Source organism: Harpia harpyja, chromosome 1, assembly GCF_026419915.1.
Source record: "Harpia harpyja isolate bHarHar1 chromosome 1, bHarHar1 primary haplotype, whole genome shotgun sequence".
NCBI lineage: Eukaryota > Metazoa > Chordata > Aves > Accipitriformes > Accipitridae > Harpia > Harpia harpyja.
The window spans coordinates 12,041,552-12,057,207 of record NC_068940.1 but is presented as its reverse complement, the minus strand read 5'-3'; the positions used below and the strand labels follow the sequence as shown (position 1 = coordinate 12,057,207).

At 43.9% G+C, this 15,656-nt stretch overlaps 1 protein-coding gene across 6 annotated transcripts in view; it reads left to right on the top strand.

The window, feature by feature from the left end:
- RREB1 (ras responsive element binding protein 1) overlaps window positions 1-15,656 on the top strand; it is a 127,461-nt gene that overhangs the window by 69,754 nt on the left and 42,051 nt on the right. For 5 of the 6 annotated variants that reach the window (XM_052776920.1, XM_052777018.1, XM_052777192.1 and 2 more), the window contains one exon: window positions 14,875-15,019. In XM_052776920.1, coding sequence (XP_052632880.1) covers window positions 14,875-15,019 — 145 coding nt within the window. Of the gene's footprint in view, window positions 1-12,562; window positions 13,205-14,874; window positions 15,020-15,656 lie in introns of those variants that run through there. The other variant, XM_052777282.1, reaches the window with a different exon arrangement.

Sequence of the window (15,656 nt, the reverse complement as noted above, 5' to 3'; positions counted from 1 at the left end):
AAATTGCAATTACTAAAGGCTTTCCAAAGGCTTTCCATCTGTACTGTCATGGTAGCTCCCTGGGGAGTTTATCTACGAATAGTGCCAACTCTGAGCAGCCCTTTTGGGTCTAGGCTCTGCCACCAAATAGGAGGTTGCAAGCCTCTTATTCCATCTCCACCACTGCATCTCCCCAAAATGCAGACAGAGGAGTTAGGCTGCTGCTGTGAGTTTTAGTGGTGGTGGTGGTTTGTAAGCTTTAGCAAGGGACCTTGAGGTAGAGAAAAGACTTTGCTTGACTTACTGTGTTGCATTCCAGTAGAACATGCATCAGGCTTCAGGGGGAAGGGCGATGCCTCCACTTGCTCCAAAAGGGTTTCCTTCAGGGGTAGGAGACTTTGCCAACAGCTCCTTTTCCATTTCTGTGACTGAGGATGTTCTCTGCCTATCACTTTAAAATCACATTTTCCTCCCTGCCAAAGACATGCTCTCCATGCAACTTGAAAATGTTAATAGGATATAAATGCCAGAAGGGAGGCGAGAAATGACCTTCCTGCCAGTTTCCAGTGGGTAGCTATTAAAGTCTCTGTGGCAAGTCTGAAAAGGCTAAAGGGATAATATATGTATTACAGCCACAGCTTCCCCAGTTTGGTAAACGAAGCTGCAGTATCCATGGCTGATGTTCACCAGGCTGTCCATATTAGTGCAGTAATGCAAACCTACTGAAGTGTTTCATATGAAAACAAAAGGTCGCAGGTATCTACCTTCTTTCTCTCCTTCTGCTTCTTACTCCATACTGAGCAAAATTCTTCATAATGGCTTTTTATTTACATCCTACATAGGTACTTGTAGGCTGGTTATGCACCATCTCAGAAACAGGTCTCAAAGTTTGGGGAATTTATTTTTTTTTGGCACGCGCGAAACACCACATGCAACAACCACATGCAGAAGTCTTTGAAACTCAAATTGGAAGATCTGGATCGCAGAAGCTATGCTTTGAAGCATGCTTACAAAGGGTCCTATCAAAGAAGGTATTTCTTCTTTTAATTAAGAAGGCACTTTCATTCTCAGTCTTATTTTCAGTGCTAGATAATTTTCCCAAACTTCTCTTTTTAATGTGCTGTGGAGAGACAAACAGCTGTTTTTGTTATCAGGGTATGGTACTATTCTGATGTTCATATTCAGTCTTTTTTAAACAACACTTTATGTGTGTGTATATGTTGCTAAATGAGTTTTTTGAGAAAGATAGAAAATGCGTGTGCTGGAGGGTAACCTGTGAATTTTGATGTTTTAGTCAGCCATCTTCACTGGCAAATGAAGAGCGTCTGCTTGGTGAAGATTGTAATGGACTGGTTGGAAGATGAGTGTCGGATCCTGATAAAGGCACAGGGGTTGAGATGCATATGCTTTAATGATTTCCTCACTCTCTTTAACATGGGTCTGTGCTTCATGGGCAGGCATGCGTACAGGCTGCCTTTGGCTTTGCAAATAACCAATAGGCAGAGTGTCCTCAAGATCTGCCTGAATCCATCCTTTCCCTTCATTCCACCTGTGACTTGCTCCTGTGTTATTTGTGGCATTGGCCTGCTTCCAGTACGCTGTGTGTGCTTTGTAGGGTGCAGTGCAATAACAATGCCCAGCCTCTAAGTACAAATAGGATCTCTGCAGTCTAGCACGTGCAGTCTGGCATTTGTTTAAGATGGGAGTTTTTGGAGGCAGAGCATAGCCAAATGTGATGATCAGCTTTTTTTTTTCCAGAAGACGAGAGGAACGAAAACATGCCTTATTACAACATGGTTTGGTTTCTGGTGGTTTGCAAAGATGGCCAAGTGGAAATTTGGTGTTAAACGTTGTGTGGCTTTGAAAAACTGAACATATAAGAACTTGAAGCTAAAAACAAATAGCTAAGGAACTCATGATGCTGAAAATGATTGACACTTCACACGTGTGAAAAGACCCTCTTTTATTGTCTTGCACAATAGAAATGTCTCTTTGGTCATCTCCTAAGGAGCTTTTATTTCAATGTAATAATTGGTAGACAGTGCTCTTAAATATGAAGAAGCAGGCTGTATTACAGGCTTTCAGATCCATTCCTTATACATGGGGGATGATTTAACCACTGTCAGCATCCTCGTGAAAGATAAGCTTCAGCAAATGCAAGTGCCCTAATTCTTGAGCAGGGATAGCAAACACAAAAGACTAATTTCTGCTTCTGCTAACTGATGACTGTGGTTGTAGGAGACAGGTGAGATGTGATAGCTGTTTTGGTTTTCTTTGCAATTAAAAAATGTTTCTTACGTTTTTGCTAATACATTTTGTAAATAAGGATGGGGAAACAGGCAGAGGGAAGTTTTTTTGTTCTCTGTCCTGTCAGCAGATATATCCAGAGTAAATGTTTGGTATTCTGCTGGGATCCCTATGTTTTGAAGAAGATTAAAAAAGAAAGAAAGAAAGAAAAGGTCAGACTTTTTCAACACCAGTATAGCAGTAAGCAAGTCTGCTTCTCTGTCTTTGATAAGAAGTAGAAGACAACAGTATTTTTAATGGTCCCAGGCAGAAACTTTTGTCTGTCTCACTGTTGCTAAGTAGATTGGTCATCTTTTGTAAAGACTTTATATAAACTTCTATTTAATTCACATGACGCATAAATAGGGTGCTACAAAAAAACCATCCATAGATATCTTTAGCAGTAAGAGGCTCTGAAGGAGCCCTTGTGCCACAGTACCTCTGTGAGCAGTCGGAGGTGAAAGGAGGTGCCATGATTTCAGACATGTTACATGCTGCTTGTAGCCTTGGACAGTATCCCCCTTCAGTTATCATTAAAGAACAGCAAAGGAAGTTAACACAAAAACATGAACGCTGAGATCTGATTAGAATCAAGCGAAGCAAGGAAGTGCAGAGTTAAGATTTATACGCAGACCTTAATTAGCTCCATTGTTCTTGAGAACTGAAGTGTACACAATGAGGAACATTATACTTGCATCTCCAGAGCTCTTCAGTACCTCAACATAAGAAAGACTTCAGTGTGCTTTTCAGTCCTAGATTTTGTGTGTGTTGCCTCTGAGGAATAGCTAAGTCTGATCTTGTGCATTGTAAGGTTGTGGATTTTTATGTTTTGGATTTCTGCAGGCAAAAAAAGAGTACATGCTGCTTTCAATAAGTTTAGGTTTCTGATGCGACTGGTGCCGAGGGGAAGGTAGTCTGACGTAACTGAGTAATACCACCCTCCTCACGGGCAATAACATAAATCTCCGTATAACAGAGCATATTGAGCGTAGCTTAGTGCTGCTTTGTTACCCATGTCACAGTTCAAATGAGCACAAGCCACTTGACAGATGAGACTAGCCTGGCAGCACAAGACCTTGATCTTTCCAGCTAAAGTACCTTTCAGAAACATCACCTCCTCTGAAGGTCTAGTATTCTCAGGGATGTTACCTCCCCTTCTCACCTTGAAGAGCTACAAAATAAATACAAGACTTAGCAAGTACTAGAAAACCCAGGGGATCTTTGCGGGGAGTTTAGGTGCTTTTAGTCCTTTGCCATAAGCCCGACACATAAACGTCATTCTTGCAGAGATGTTAGCTTCGAGGTTAACAAGTAACGTGTTGGGTTTTTGGCATTTCGGTTGGTGGTTTGTCTTTTAGCTTGTACTTCAGTTGAGTGATTCTGTGTAGAAAATGCTGGTGGTGAGAAAATTTGCTGGGAGAGTTTGTATGTTAAGGTAATCTTTGCTCAGCCAGTTGTGTGTGCACACGTCAGAAATGCTTGCATCACTTCTCTAATGAATGTGTGTTCACTGTTCCTCCTGTTGTCTGAAAAGACCCCTGGGCCAAGTACTGACGAGAATGAGGAAAAAGTCTATCTCAAACTGCATTTGTGGTTGCTGTCGTTCCACTTTTAATGTATGTCTTCCAGCTTTACCTTTTCTCCCCCCAGTATGTAACCTGCTCAACCTGTTCTAGTTCAGCATGCTGGAACCAGCAAACTGCAGAATGTACCCCCTCTCAGGGTCAGCAGGTTTCTTCCTCTTTGTTTTCTCCCCTCTTTTTAAAATAGGCTGTTCATTGACAGCATTTGGGGAAACTTCTTTAGCTGTAAAAAAAAAACAGTGAGGGGAATCTTGGCGTTTGGGCTTAACCAGGGCCTTTCACTTGGGTTTCTGAGCCATGATGCACACAGCTTAGGCAAAGGCACGGTCTATAAAGTAGCAGTGCCATTATACAACTGGTAAATAGCACACAATATGCGAATACTGCTTTCTGTTTCTTCTATAACTTTCTATAGATATGCTGAATTCTTCAGGCTGCTCTCTTAGCTGAAGTTTTCTAAACATTCTCAGTGATTTTTTGGTAAATCCTCAGAGTCAGCTCTCCAGTGCTTTATGTGGAAAGATGTCTTAAAACAGAAGAGGTGTACAACTTCTGTATGGCTCATTTTTGACATCAAGCCACCTCAATGTGTCGTCTTTCTTGACAGTTTCAAACTGAGGGTGAAGAGAGTAAGGCAATCCATATTGCTTATGGACTGCACCAAAATTAATTTCACTTGAGGGTGAAAGTTCCCAAACTCCCATAAAGTAGCACAAGTCATGTGGGGACTTCTGTTTCCAGCTACTACACTTGACTAAACAGACATGTAACAAGACGCAAAACCTTTTTCTAGTGCTTCTGTGCTCGGCAGGGAATGCTGTGAGATCACCACTGGTGAGGAAGGAGGACCACATGTTCAGGAACAGGAGAGGAAATGGGCTGAGCACGTGAAAGCTTTTGCTAGGATGCCGTCCTCAGCGCTGGGAAAAGTTTGCACAACTTGTGTGTGTGCAGTGATAACCTCTTACTTCCTTGCCCCTCGAGTTACTTGGTGACTGCTGATAGCGGGGTGATGCAAAGACCCTGCTTTAACGAAGATGTGCTTCTCTTATCTAGTGCAGCTTCCTTGAGTGCGTGTGTGTGTGTGCCGGGGGGAGGTATTCTGCTCCATCTGCACAGTGTCCCCAGCATTGCTGTGGCTGTCTATTTTTTCCTCCTTGAGCTGTGTGACGCAGCAAGTTGTTCTGTGCTGTGTGCCATCAGGATTGCTCAACAGTGGAGTGTGAGAGGGAAGCAACTGCGTGAGGGCTTTGCCTGGTTTTGGGAAGTAGCTGGGGCTTATGTTTGCTTGGTTGGTAAAGGGGTGCGGTTTGGAGGGGGGGGCAGGACGTACGTAGGACTTCTTCAACTGTGTTTGCTCATAAGGGTAAAACTTTTCCGCCTTCTGACATCCTTTCTCTAATTTTCTCTCTCTTTCTCTCCCCCTCTGCCTTTTTTTCCTGATGCTAAAATTTGAAACTGCTTTAATTGTCCTTACCATCTAAAACCACTTGTTTTCTTTAAACCTGAAGTTTCCTGAAAAATCAGCAATGAAGTAATTGGCTAAGGTTATATACCATGATAACTAAAGGATGTGCCTGAAAACCACAAATTTCCAAAAAGATGAAAGAAAACAGCAGTTCAGAATGTCCCAGGCCAAGTGTTTGGTACACTTTAAAAAAAATCTTATTCCTGCTTAATTTTATTGTTGTTAATAAACTTTTGTCTCCAAGCTTAAGGAATTACAGGGGCCTCAGAAGGATCTTGTTTAATACTGTCCCTTATGAAAGAGTTTCTTATGGCTTGGAAGTCTCCTTGCAGTATTTGGCATTGTTAATTTAGGTCTGCTCTGAATTCAGTGCAGACTGCAGGCAGGCAGTTTGGTGGAAGTTATACTGGGAAGCTCACACTGCATTGCCCTCCTCTTTTGCCCTCCCTTGTGCAAGGGTTGATGCAAACTGCAAATGTATGCTTTCTTTTGCTGTGCTTTGGGAAGCTTTGCTTTGGAGGCATGGTTTGAATCACTTCCCTGTCACAACATCATCAGGCAGATATTTGTCTCCCTTTTTTCCTTTGAGGTGTTCTGACAATGCTGCTGGTAGGGAAAAGGAGTACTTTGAGCCAAGCTGGGAATGCGGTTATATCAATCTCAGCCTGTTTGAACTTGCTGATTCTGTGTAGCAAGTAGTTGCTTAAATGTGTATACAGCATAATTATTCAGAAATGGTACCCCCCCCCCCCTTGGATTTGTAGATCAGTATCTTTACTCTCACTCATGCTTACAACTTGCCTTTATTCACAGTGAAGCAAATTTTTACTCTAGGATAAAAATACAAAATGCTTTGTGTGCATGCATGTGTATCATATATCCTTAGGTATCATGTATTGGCAGCTGCATGGCACTGGTTAACTTTGCAGACTGTCCTGGTAGCACTGAAAAGGGATTTCTAATCTGTCATTTGAATGTAATCACAGGTGGCTTTTGCAGCCTTAGCGCACCGAGCTAGTCTTGGTGGATCTAAATAATAATGCTCATGTCATCCTAATGATGCTGTCTGCCACCCTGCTGTAAGGCTATTTTTGCTTTGCTGGGAGAACCTCATTGTGCAGGGAGTTAGACAGCGCGGCAGCCCGCACTGAACTTGGGGGGATGCCTATGGCATGTCTGTGTGGCACCTTGGGCTGCAGCAATTCCCGGGGTGACGCCAAGGGGGCTGCTACACCCACATGCTGCTGCACGCTGCTATGCGGGGAGGCTCTCTGGGGCTGTGTTAGCCCTGATAGGCAGAGCTAATAAGTGCTGGGGCCTCCATGAGGATAATGAGCTGTGCCACTGCGCCGGCAAGATTGCAGCGCGTGGATGCTGTGGGGAGTGCTAGCTGGGGGATCTCCTGCTGTGCCTGGTTGCAGACGTGTGGCTAAAATGAGTCAGTGCTTCCCAATCTGATCCTTCCTGGGACCTGTTCGCCCCACCCTGCTCTTTCACAGCATGCATTGCAATGGCTTTCTTAATAGCATAGCCATGGAGATTTCTTGCTGTTCAGCTTCATTTTGTTTATCCCATGCTAGCATTCAGCACTGGTTACCACTAGAATATTTGGTGGTACTTGAAATTTGTTTTGAGATTGCTCTGCAGTTGTAAGAGGGTGTTTCCCAGATGGTTGGGTTTTTGGTATTCCAATGTCTCTTGACTTGCTGTGAAGTGTGCATGCATGTCTGAGGGCTTTTTGGGTCATTTTGGGGTTTTTTTGAGGATACAAATAGCAAACAAGCCAAGAAGAGAAGACAAACAGAAACTTGTCCAAGTACAGATCGTGTCTGATTTGCAAAATTACCTGCATCTTTCTGGTGGTTCCTGTGATTACAACTGGCAAGGGCTGAGTGGATTGCTCTCTTAAGTGGGTGATGTTGGTAATTAGCACTGGAAATACATTGTCAATACAGATTCTCTACATGTTTTAACAAACAAACAACTGACTAAACTCTTTAACCAAAGGGTATAGTGTTACTGCACTTTTGGCTTAAGTTCCAGTCATATTCGCAAGACTCTTGAGGAGAGGGTTAGCAGCAGTATATTAAGTGATTGCTCCTAAAAATGCTGCTGCTTCACTTTCTGTTTGTTTAGGATTTACTTCCCATGCATGTCAAATGGCAGAAGTTTTGAAGAGGAGTTCCCTGGGTTTTCCTACATTTCAAGACAATTTGGGCTGAAGTAACATTTGTTAAGCAGAATGAAACAAAAACAGTGGCAAAGATGACGTGACCTAGAAATCTCTCAAAAGAGATGTTATCAGTGTAATTTTGAAGGCTGCCTTTTCTTACTCTGGGGGCCATTTTTCATTCCATGGGGCCTGAAGAACGTCACAGTTCTAATTTCAACCTGTCTCGGAAGCATCCTGCACTCTTATTGGTTCTGATACAGTGGCACGAAGTTGAAGCTTAGACAAAGAAGACTTTTTTTTTAAATACAGAGATGTTTGGTCATGTTCTGAATGATAGACGTGCTTTTTCTTTACTGTAGGTTATTGAAAACATGTTTTTTTGGTTCTTTGGAGATTATTTACTGGTATTTGAAGGTAGCAATGTAAGTGAAAGATCTCAGGGAAGAAAACAGTGCAAGAGGTAAAGCAGTTGCATCAATTAGATTGTATTTAGGGCATCTGACCAGCTCAGTCCTTCCCAGACTAGCTTGGTGAACTTGAAGAACTCTTTACATTGGAGGAAAAAAAAAAAAAAGTGTATTTTAAATAAGGTGAAAGATGGAAGGCACTGGTTTTTATTTAGTCTCTGAGTGGTTGGATGTGTGGTTCCCTTGTCTTTAGATAGGCATCAGATGTATGAGGATCGTCGCCTTGATTTTGATATCAAACTGCTCAGAAATCACGAGGGAGATGATGAACAGCCATGTGCAATACAGTAGAGTCTAGGGTACATCTAGTGGTAAAGTGGAGAAACTTAGAATAAAATGTGGGATTTGAAGCCAGAACCTGAACTTGATACTGTCAGATGATCTCTCTGGACTGATAATGCCCGGATTCATTGGCCTCCCCACTGCGTTTCCACAGGCATGGAGATGTGAGGGAGGAGGAGGGTGTTTATACATGCACTGGATCCTGTGCTCAAGAATTAATCTTGATTTAGATGCTGGGACTTTCCCAGCCAGGCCTCAGTGAAATTGCTTGCTGCTCCCCCTCTGGACATGCTGCTCCTTCTAATCAGACCTACCTGGCATAAACCTCTCTTGACTGAAAGCCAGGAATGCTTGTGCTGCCATAGTTATAAGGGAGAGGCTTAACTCTGGACCCTGCTCAGAGGCTGCAGATACACCCTTTCGTTCCACACCTTGCTTTTGCCTGGGCCTCTGAGCCAGGCAGGCCCTTTCTCTTAGGGACGTGGAGCACATCAGCAGCTGTGGAAACCCAGGCTGCAGCTACGGTGTGGTTTTTCTCTCCAGAGTTAAGAGGTGAAGGATTCCCACACATGCTGAGGGATGCTTCCTCTCCAAGAGCCAAAGTGGTGCTGATCGGGTTATCTGCATGCAAAGCAGGAGCTCCTGGTTTTGTTCATAATTCAGTGGGACCCGGAGCTGGGAGCAGCTGCTTCTTGCAGTTGCCTCTTTCAGGATGCTTTGACTCCTCGCTCTAGCCTTGAGCCAGCCAGTCAAAACCTGCCCACGTTCTGGTTTTGGCATTGAAGCTGTAGGCTGCCCTGTTTCGAGACCTCCAGAAAGCTTATATGATCAACATGCAAATCCTCTCGGCATTAAAAAAATACAGCAGCCCTTTTTGGAGATGCGGTGAAGACTGGGATGTGACCAGCAGGAGCTGCGTGTCACTTCATTAGGACACATGCCCTTTCCCCCCCGCCATGAGTCACCTCCCTTAGGCACTGATCCAGCACCATCCGCGGGGAGAAAAAGGAGTAAGGTACTTGAGTTCTGCATTTTTTTATTATTACAGAAGTCTCTTCTTCAACGAAAAGTAGCAAAGTATTCACTTGATACTGTTCTGGTGGAATATTCACCCTTCTGAAATCACACTCTGCATTACAGTGTGGGGCTGAAAACTTTTTCTGCCCATTTGTTTTAAAAAAGAAAAAAGAAAGAAGCTCGGGGAATTTTTGTGCAGTATCATCTTAGTCATCCTGTTCACGTGACCATTAGAGGGGAGAGGAAAGTTGTGTCAGAAGAGGGGAAGTGGAAGGTGATTCTCACAGGGAAGATGGAATGAAAGGCAGTCAAGCACTTGAAAAATGTGATTTTGTCAAGAGGGCTGACTGGCACACAGTCCTAACACAGTTGGATCCTCTTGGCTCACCTGGGAAATTTCTTGCGTGAGGGGGAGGGAAGAGATTACAAGGAGAGCTTTTTCATGTACAGCTGTGCTGCAAAAAGCATAGTGTGTAGCAAGCTATCTGCATTTTTTGCATAGCAGTTCTTAAACGCTAGTTTAGTTCAGAGGTGGATCAGACCTTGTTTGAAAAGATTTAATTTCCTTTTTCCATTTCAGGATTATTCTTTACAAATTCTTCTGGCTCTCCATCTGGTCTCGTTTTAAATAGAGTTCCACCACTTTCTCTGTGAGGTTAAATGAGGCTAGCTAGCACTTAGTGCAAGGGAGTCCTCCCTAGTATTAAGATCAAATTTTTATCTCCTTCCTTTCATCCTGTGTATCGTGGTTGCACTTTAGTGTTCCACCCTCAGTGCTGTCCAAGCGTATGTGTACATGGGTGCTGGGGAGGCTAATAACAACAGAATCATAGAATCATAGAATAGTTTGGGTTGGAAGGGACCTTTAAAGGTCATCTAGTCCAACCCCCCTGCAATGAGCAGGGACAACTTCAACTAGATCAGGTTGCTCAGAGCCCTGTCCAACCTAACCTTGAATGTTTCCAGGGATGGGGGATCTACAGCCTCTCTGGGCAACCTGTTCCAGTGTTTCACCACCCTCATCATAAAAAAATTTCTTCCTTATATCTAGTCTAATTCTATGCTCTTTTTAGTTTAAAACCATTACCCCTTGTCCTACTGCAACAGGCCCTGCTAAAAAGTCTGTCCCCATCTTTCTTAGAAGCCCCAGTTAAGTACTGAAAGGCCACAATAAGATCTCCCCAGAGCCTTCTCTTCTCCAGGCTGAACAACCCCAACTCTCTCAGCCTTTCCTCACAGGAGAGGTGTTCCATCCCTCTGACCATTTTTGTAGCCCTCCTCTGGACCTGCTCCAACAGATCCATGCCTTTCCTGTGCTGAGGACTCCAGAGCTGGACGCAGTAACTCCAGAGCTGGATGCCATATGAAGTGCAGGCTTCAGGGCTCTGTACCTTCCTAAGCTTGTCTGCGATTCTTGGGTTGCTCTGTAGGATGGCTCAGAGGCACAATTCATTGATTTAAATTAGAAAAAAAAGCCAAGTTTTATCCTCTGTGGCTCTGGCTCTCTTCTGAGCTGCAGTAGTGGTAACTTCAGAGCTGCTGGCACATGTTACTGTAACCTGCATCTGTGGCTGAATATGAGCATTTCTGTGCATGTCCTTATTTTGCCCTTTTTTTTAACTACATTCTCACTTAAAGTGTTGAGTGTTTATCTTTATTTTGTGGAACTGATGAATGTCATATCATTTTCCTTTATCATTGTAAGATGCTGAAAGCCAGGCTGACTTATGAGCCTGGCTTTCGTATTCAAAGTATGCCAGTGTTGTCAGGCCAAAATATGTTGTTATAGTCACAATGGGAAAATAACTTCTAAGCACAGCTTTGTTCCTGTTCTCCTTGTATCTTGGCAGGCTAAACTGTGAGGTCGAGCATTTTCAGCATTACATGTAAGATCTAATCAAGGCAAACTCTTCTAAGGGAGGATAAGGCAACACAAATACTTCCCCCCCCAATTACAGTTAGGAAACTTTTTAAGTGAAAGGAGCCTTGCTGAAGGGAGTGTTTAACTTTAAAAGACAGATTGTGGATGTGGATGTGACTTGGCATCTGCTGCAGTTAAACCCAAGTTGTGTGATAAATGTTTTCTTGAGGCAGAATGACATCCATGTTGCAAAGTAAAAGAGAGATGAAGATTGTGTCTATCCTTTGTACTGCTTGGCTTTATCTTCCCGCTTATCTTGGGCTGTAGGTCTAGTAATCTTTTTCCTCTCCACCCTTGACTTGATGTAGTGAAACTTGCTTAACCTGCCAAAGGAACAAACTTGCTGGCTGTAATGTGGACAGGTTGCGACTCTTCTTAACAGCTCTGGAACCGGCTGCTTAGGTTTTGGATTTTTCTTTTTTCCTTAATGATGGCATGCCGAGAGCTATCACAACCGCTGTGATATTTGACCTACACAGTAAAAGTCAAAGGTGCAGTCAGGGTTTCTTCCTGTTTATAGCTTAATAGCTCGAGCTGCTTCCTTTGAAATATGCAAAACTAAAACATGAAGGGATTACCACATTCCTTGCTGTGGGTACGGATTCTGCTCTCACTTTTAGGGCATGGCAAAAGCATGCACGTTGCAGGAAGGAGAACTGCAAGTTGGGGGCAGTCGATGACTTGGACACTAGATGTAGCAAAGCCCCGTCACTGTGGTGCTGCACCCACGTTAGCAAGCTGTGCCTTGTTAGTATATGTTATATTGCAGACAAGGCTGGACTGCTTTTGGGACTTGCAGGAGCCAGTATGTTTGCATGCGTTAGGTCATACCAGGCAGAGGTGCCAGGTTGGACTGGCACGAACCTGGGGGTCTCAACACTTTCTCCTCTTGGTATGCTGTGGATGTGCCATCGCACCCCTCTCAAGTAGGAACAGCTCCATCAAAAGGCAGAGTTCAACAGGTGGACAAACAGCAAGAGGAGAGAACTTAGCCCTAAGGAAGCTGTTTTGCATAGGTAGCTACTAAACAGGAGTTCTGCATACTTGTTACTAGCAGAAAAGAGATGTTAAAAGAAAATAGGAACAAAAAGTCCCATGCTTAATGCATAGCAGGTTTTTTTGTTTGTTTGTTTTCTGGGTGAATGTGATTTAGCTTGACTGCTTTTGCTCTCTAGCTATCTGAAAAGTAACTGGCCAAGTAATATTAGCTATGCATCAGCCAAGCTGCCACAAGGTTAAGCATGCAGGCCATGTGTGTGTGTCTGGGGCCGGCGGACAGACAGGCACATGCAAAAGCCTCTGTCTCACTTTCAAGAGCTCATTGAAACTGGAAAGCAGTCTTTACTGAAAAGAAAAAAAGAAGGAAAAAAAAAAGGAGGAGGAGAAAAAAAAAAAAAAGACCCAACAAACCACCTTCCAGGTTTTGCTTTGCCTGTGCAATTGAATACTACGTTTTGTTGTTCCCAGATGCTTTTTGAGTTTTATCTTCAACCATTGTGGACAGAAACCCTTTGAACAAGTAACTGGTTTCTTCTCCCTTATTCTTGCATGAATACAAACAACTGCTCCTCACGCTGTTGATTTATCACCCATAGGAAGCTCTAGCTAGCAGGAGAAGTTAGGTCAGTGCCATAGAGAAAGAAAAAAAAGACTAAAGAAAATGAGGCAGTACGGTACCTGCAGATGCCTTCCCAGCAGAGTTTGTGAGACCAGGTAGCACTGGATTCATGCAGATAAATCAGTCAGCTTTGGTGCCTATGGTGGCAGGGCTACCAGGGGGCTGAGGCAGGGGAGTGCACTGCACTCAGAGGCTGTGTCAGCGCTCCAACTTCTCCCTGGGTCCTGTCGAACCTGGAGAGAGCCAAACCCTCAGAGTTTCAACTTTCCTTCTGCTCCCAGTCAGGCAATCGGCAGGGAAAGAGGTCAGACAAATTCAGCAACGCTTCCATGATGCTGTGCCCAACCTGCTGGGCACGTCTGCACACAGATGCTCTCTCCTCCTCGAACCTCCAACAGTGTGACTGACAGGTGACACCAGTGTCCGTCCACCGTTTGTGTGACCAGTGAGGGTTACTGGGAGGCCGGGGGAACCACGTTTTCCTCATGTGGACCTGGTCCTCTGAGCAGCCCCAGCCTTGCCGGGTGTTGGAAGCAGGCAGTAGCTGAACAGCCATTTTAATCTTGCATCGATTCTGGTACATGTGGTGCTTTTAGCTTGAGGCTGTTCCCGCATAACACCCTCAGAAGCCTGGCTGTAGTTTGAGATGGTAATTTAGATGCCTTTTTTTTTTTTTTTTTTTTTTTTAAGGTTCAGAGATGGTGAAAGGAAATGTTAAAAAAAGCATTGTGTTAAGGAGACAGTCCTCCCAGCAGCTCTGGTGGAGTCTGCCCGTGGGTCAGTTCGGTCCAGTGTGTTATCTTGAAGCATCATGCCCTTGGCATCCAAAACTAAAACGGATTTTATGTCATAACACCCAAGCAGTTATGAGGACATACGAGACTCGTCTAGGTTACAACATTCTCTCATGTTTGAACATGATAGCGTGCAGTCAAGTTAAATGGCACAGTCCTGAGCCGAGTTGTGGGTGTGACTTCTGAAGGATGTGCCCAAATGCCATTAACATTGTCTCCCTTGTGCTGCTTTGAAGTCAGTCGACTGGACAAAGGGCAACTCTCTCCTGCACTCCTATTTCTAGCTATTAGAAGCAAAAATTTTCATTGCATGTAGGAGTGCAAGTTTGATTTTTTTCAAAAGCACTGCAAATTTGAAGTGAGGCTAAAGGCCCTACATTTTTTTTAAAAAGAAAATTTACAATTTGAGCTTTGAGTGCTCAGAAAAAGAAGCACGGGAGCAATACCTTTCGTCTGACTGAAGGGAACTAGATGACAGTGTCTTCCTCAGGTTGCAAGTACAGAAAACTAGAAGGCAAAGCGGGTCAGCTATACAGATATTCATGAGATTGCTTCCTGAGCCGTTTTGTCCCTGTCCCCTTTCCACTGTCTTTGTGACAAGAAATAGTTGTTTTCCTGGGGAAGCAGGTTTGTGAACGTGCTTCGGCAATACAGAGTTTTGCAAGCCATACCTGCTGCAGCTGAACAGTGTGACCAGATATATCTTGACTTCAAAGTTGCAGTTGAAATTGGATACTGGGGTGCACCAACACATTAAGGATGAGAAGGAAACAAATGTATTTAAGAAGTGTTGCTCTGACATTGGCATATACAGATCCGTCTGAAACTACAAAAGGAGAGCCAGCTGAAGATGGGACACTTTTTTTTGCACTGAGAGAAATGGATGCTACGATGCAGTCTTTTACTTACTCGACTACCACAAGACTGGGAGGCCGGGCGTGTGGATTGCTGTGCAGTATTAGGCAGAAGCAGGGCCTCTTGGATGGTGGGGGACAGATACGGTGCTCATGGGGCTAGATGGCAGCAGGGCAGGCGCCGAGCTGTGGGGTTGGGGCATGGGGGAGAGCTGCCGGGCTCCCTGCCGTGGCCCCGCAGGGTCATGGGCGCTGCAAACGGCCCGTGCTGGGTCGTGCCCCAGCTGCTTTTCAGAAGTTCAGTCCGGTTTATGGGATCTCTGCTGGTATCATTTGAAGGCAAGCCTTAGAAGTGGTGTTGGCATTAAAATTTACGCAGACTTTCCTCTCCGATTTGGCTGCTAACAGTGTCTTCTTCCCCCTCCTGTTCAGGCACATGAAGATTCACGAGAAGGATCCGAACAGCACAGCGAGCACAACTCCCCCGTCGCCGCTGAAGCGCAGGCGATTATCTTCGAAACGGAAGTTTAGTCACGATGCTGAGATGGACAGAGAGGAGAGGACACCTGCAAAAAAGGTTCTTTATGGGGCATGAAGCAAAAGATGTTCCTGGCTACCTCCTAAACTGTCAGCTGTTGAGTGCATGCAGTCAGCATAGAAATATTAAAATGTGGGCTTGTTACAGACCTGTACATATCTTAAGATGCCATGCTTTTCCTGTGCAGCCAACACTGTTGTCTGAGATTGAAAATGAGTTTCTAATTTCAGAGATTGAAAGAATTCAATTTGTTCAATTCTTTATTGTTTAAATTTTTGGATTTGCATATGATTTATATTAGATAATTGATATTGGATGACAAGAGGATGAACTATTCTTTTGCTGCTGCAGCTTTTCCCCTAGTTTTGTTTTCTCCCATTTAATTCATAGTAGTCTTGCAGGATAGTGATTTGAACTTTTAAAAAAACAGTGTTTACTTCAGAAGCAGCGACAGCTTAAGTCTGTTTTTGTCTTGATCCAGAAAAAAAAAATAATCTGTAGTACATTTCCCTTTCACAGTAGCATAATCCTGCATTATTGGAGTTGCAAGAGCAACCAGAAAATATGTATTTGAAGGCTAGGCATTTCCATTAGGGTTTTATTTGTGAAATATTTTAGTGCATTTCAGTCATTTGTACAAAACCTATGGTGGCTGCCAAACTTAACTCGACCCTTT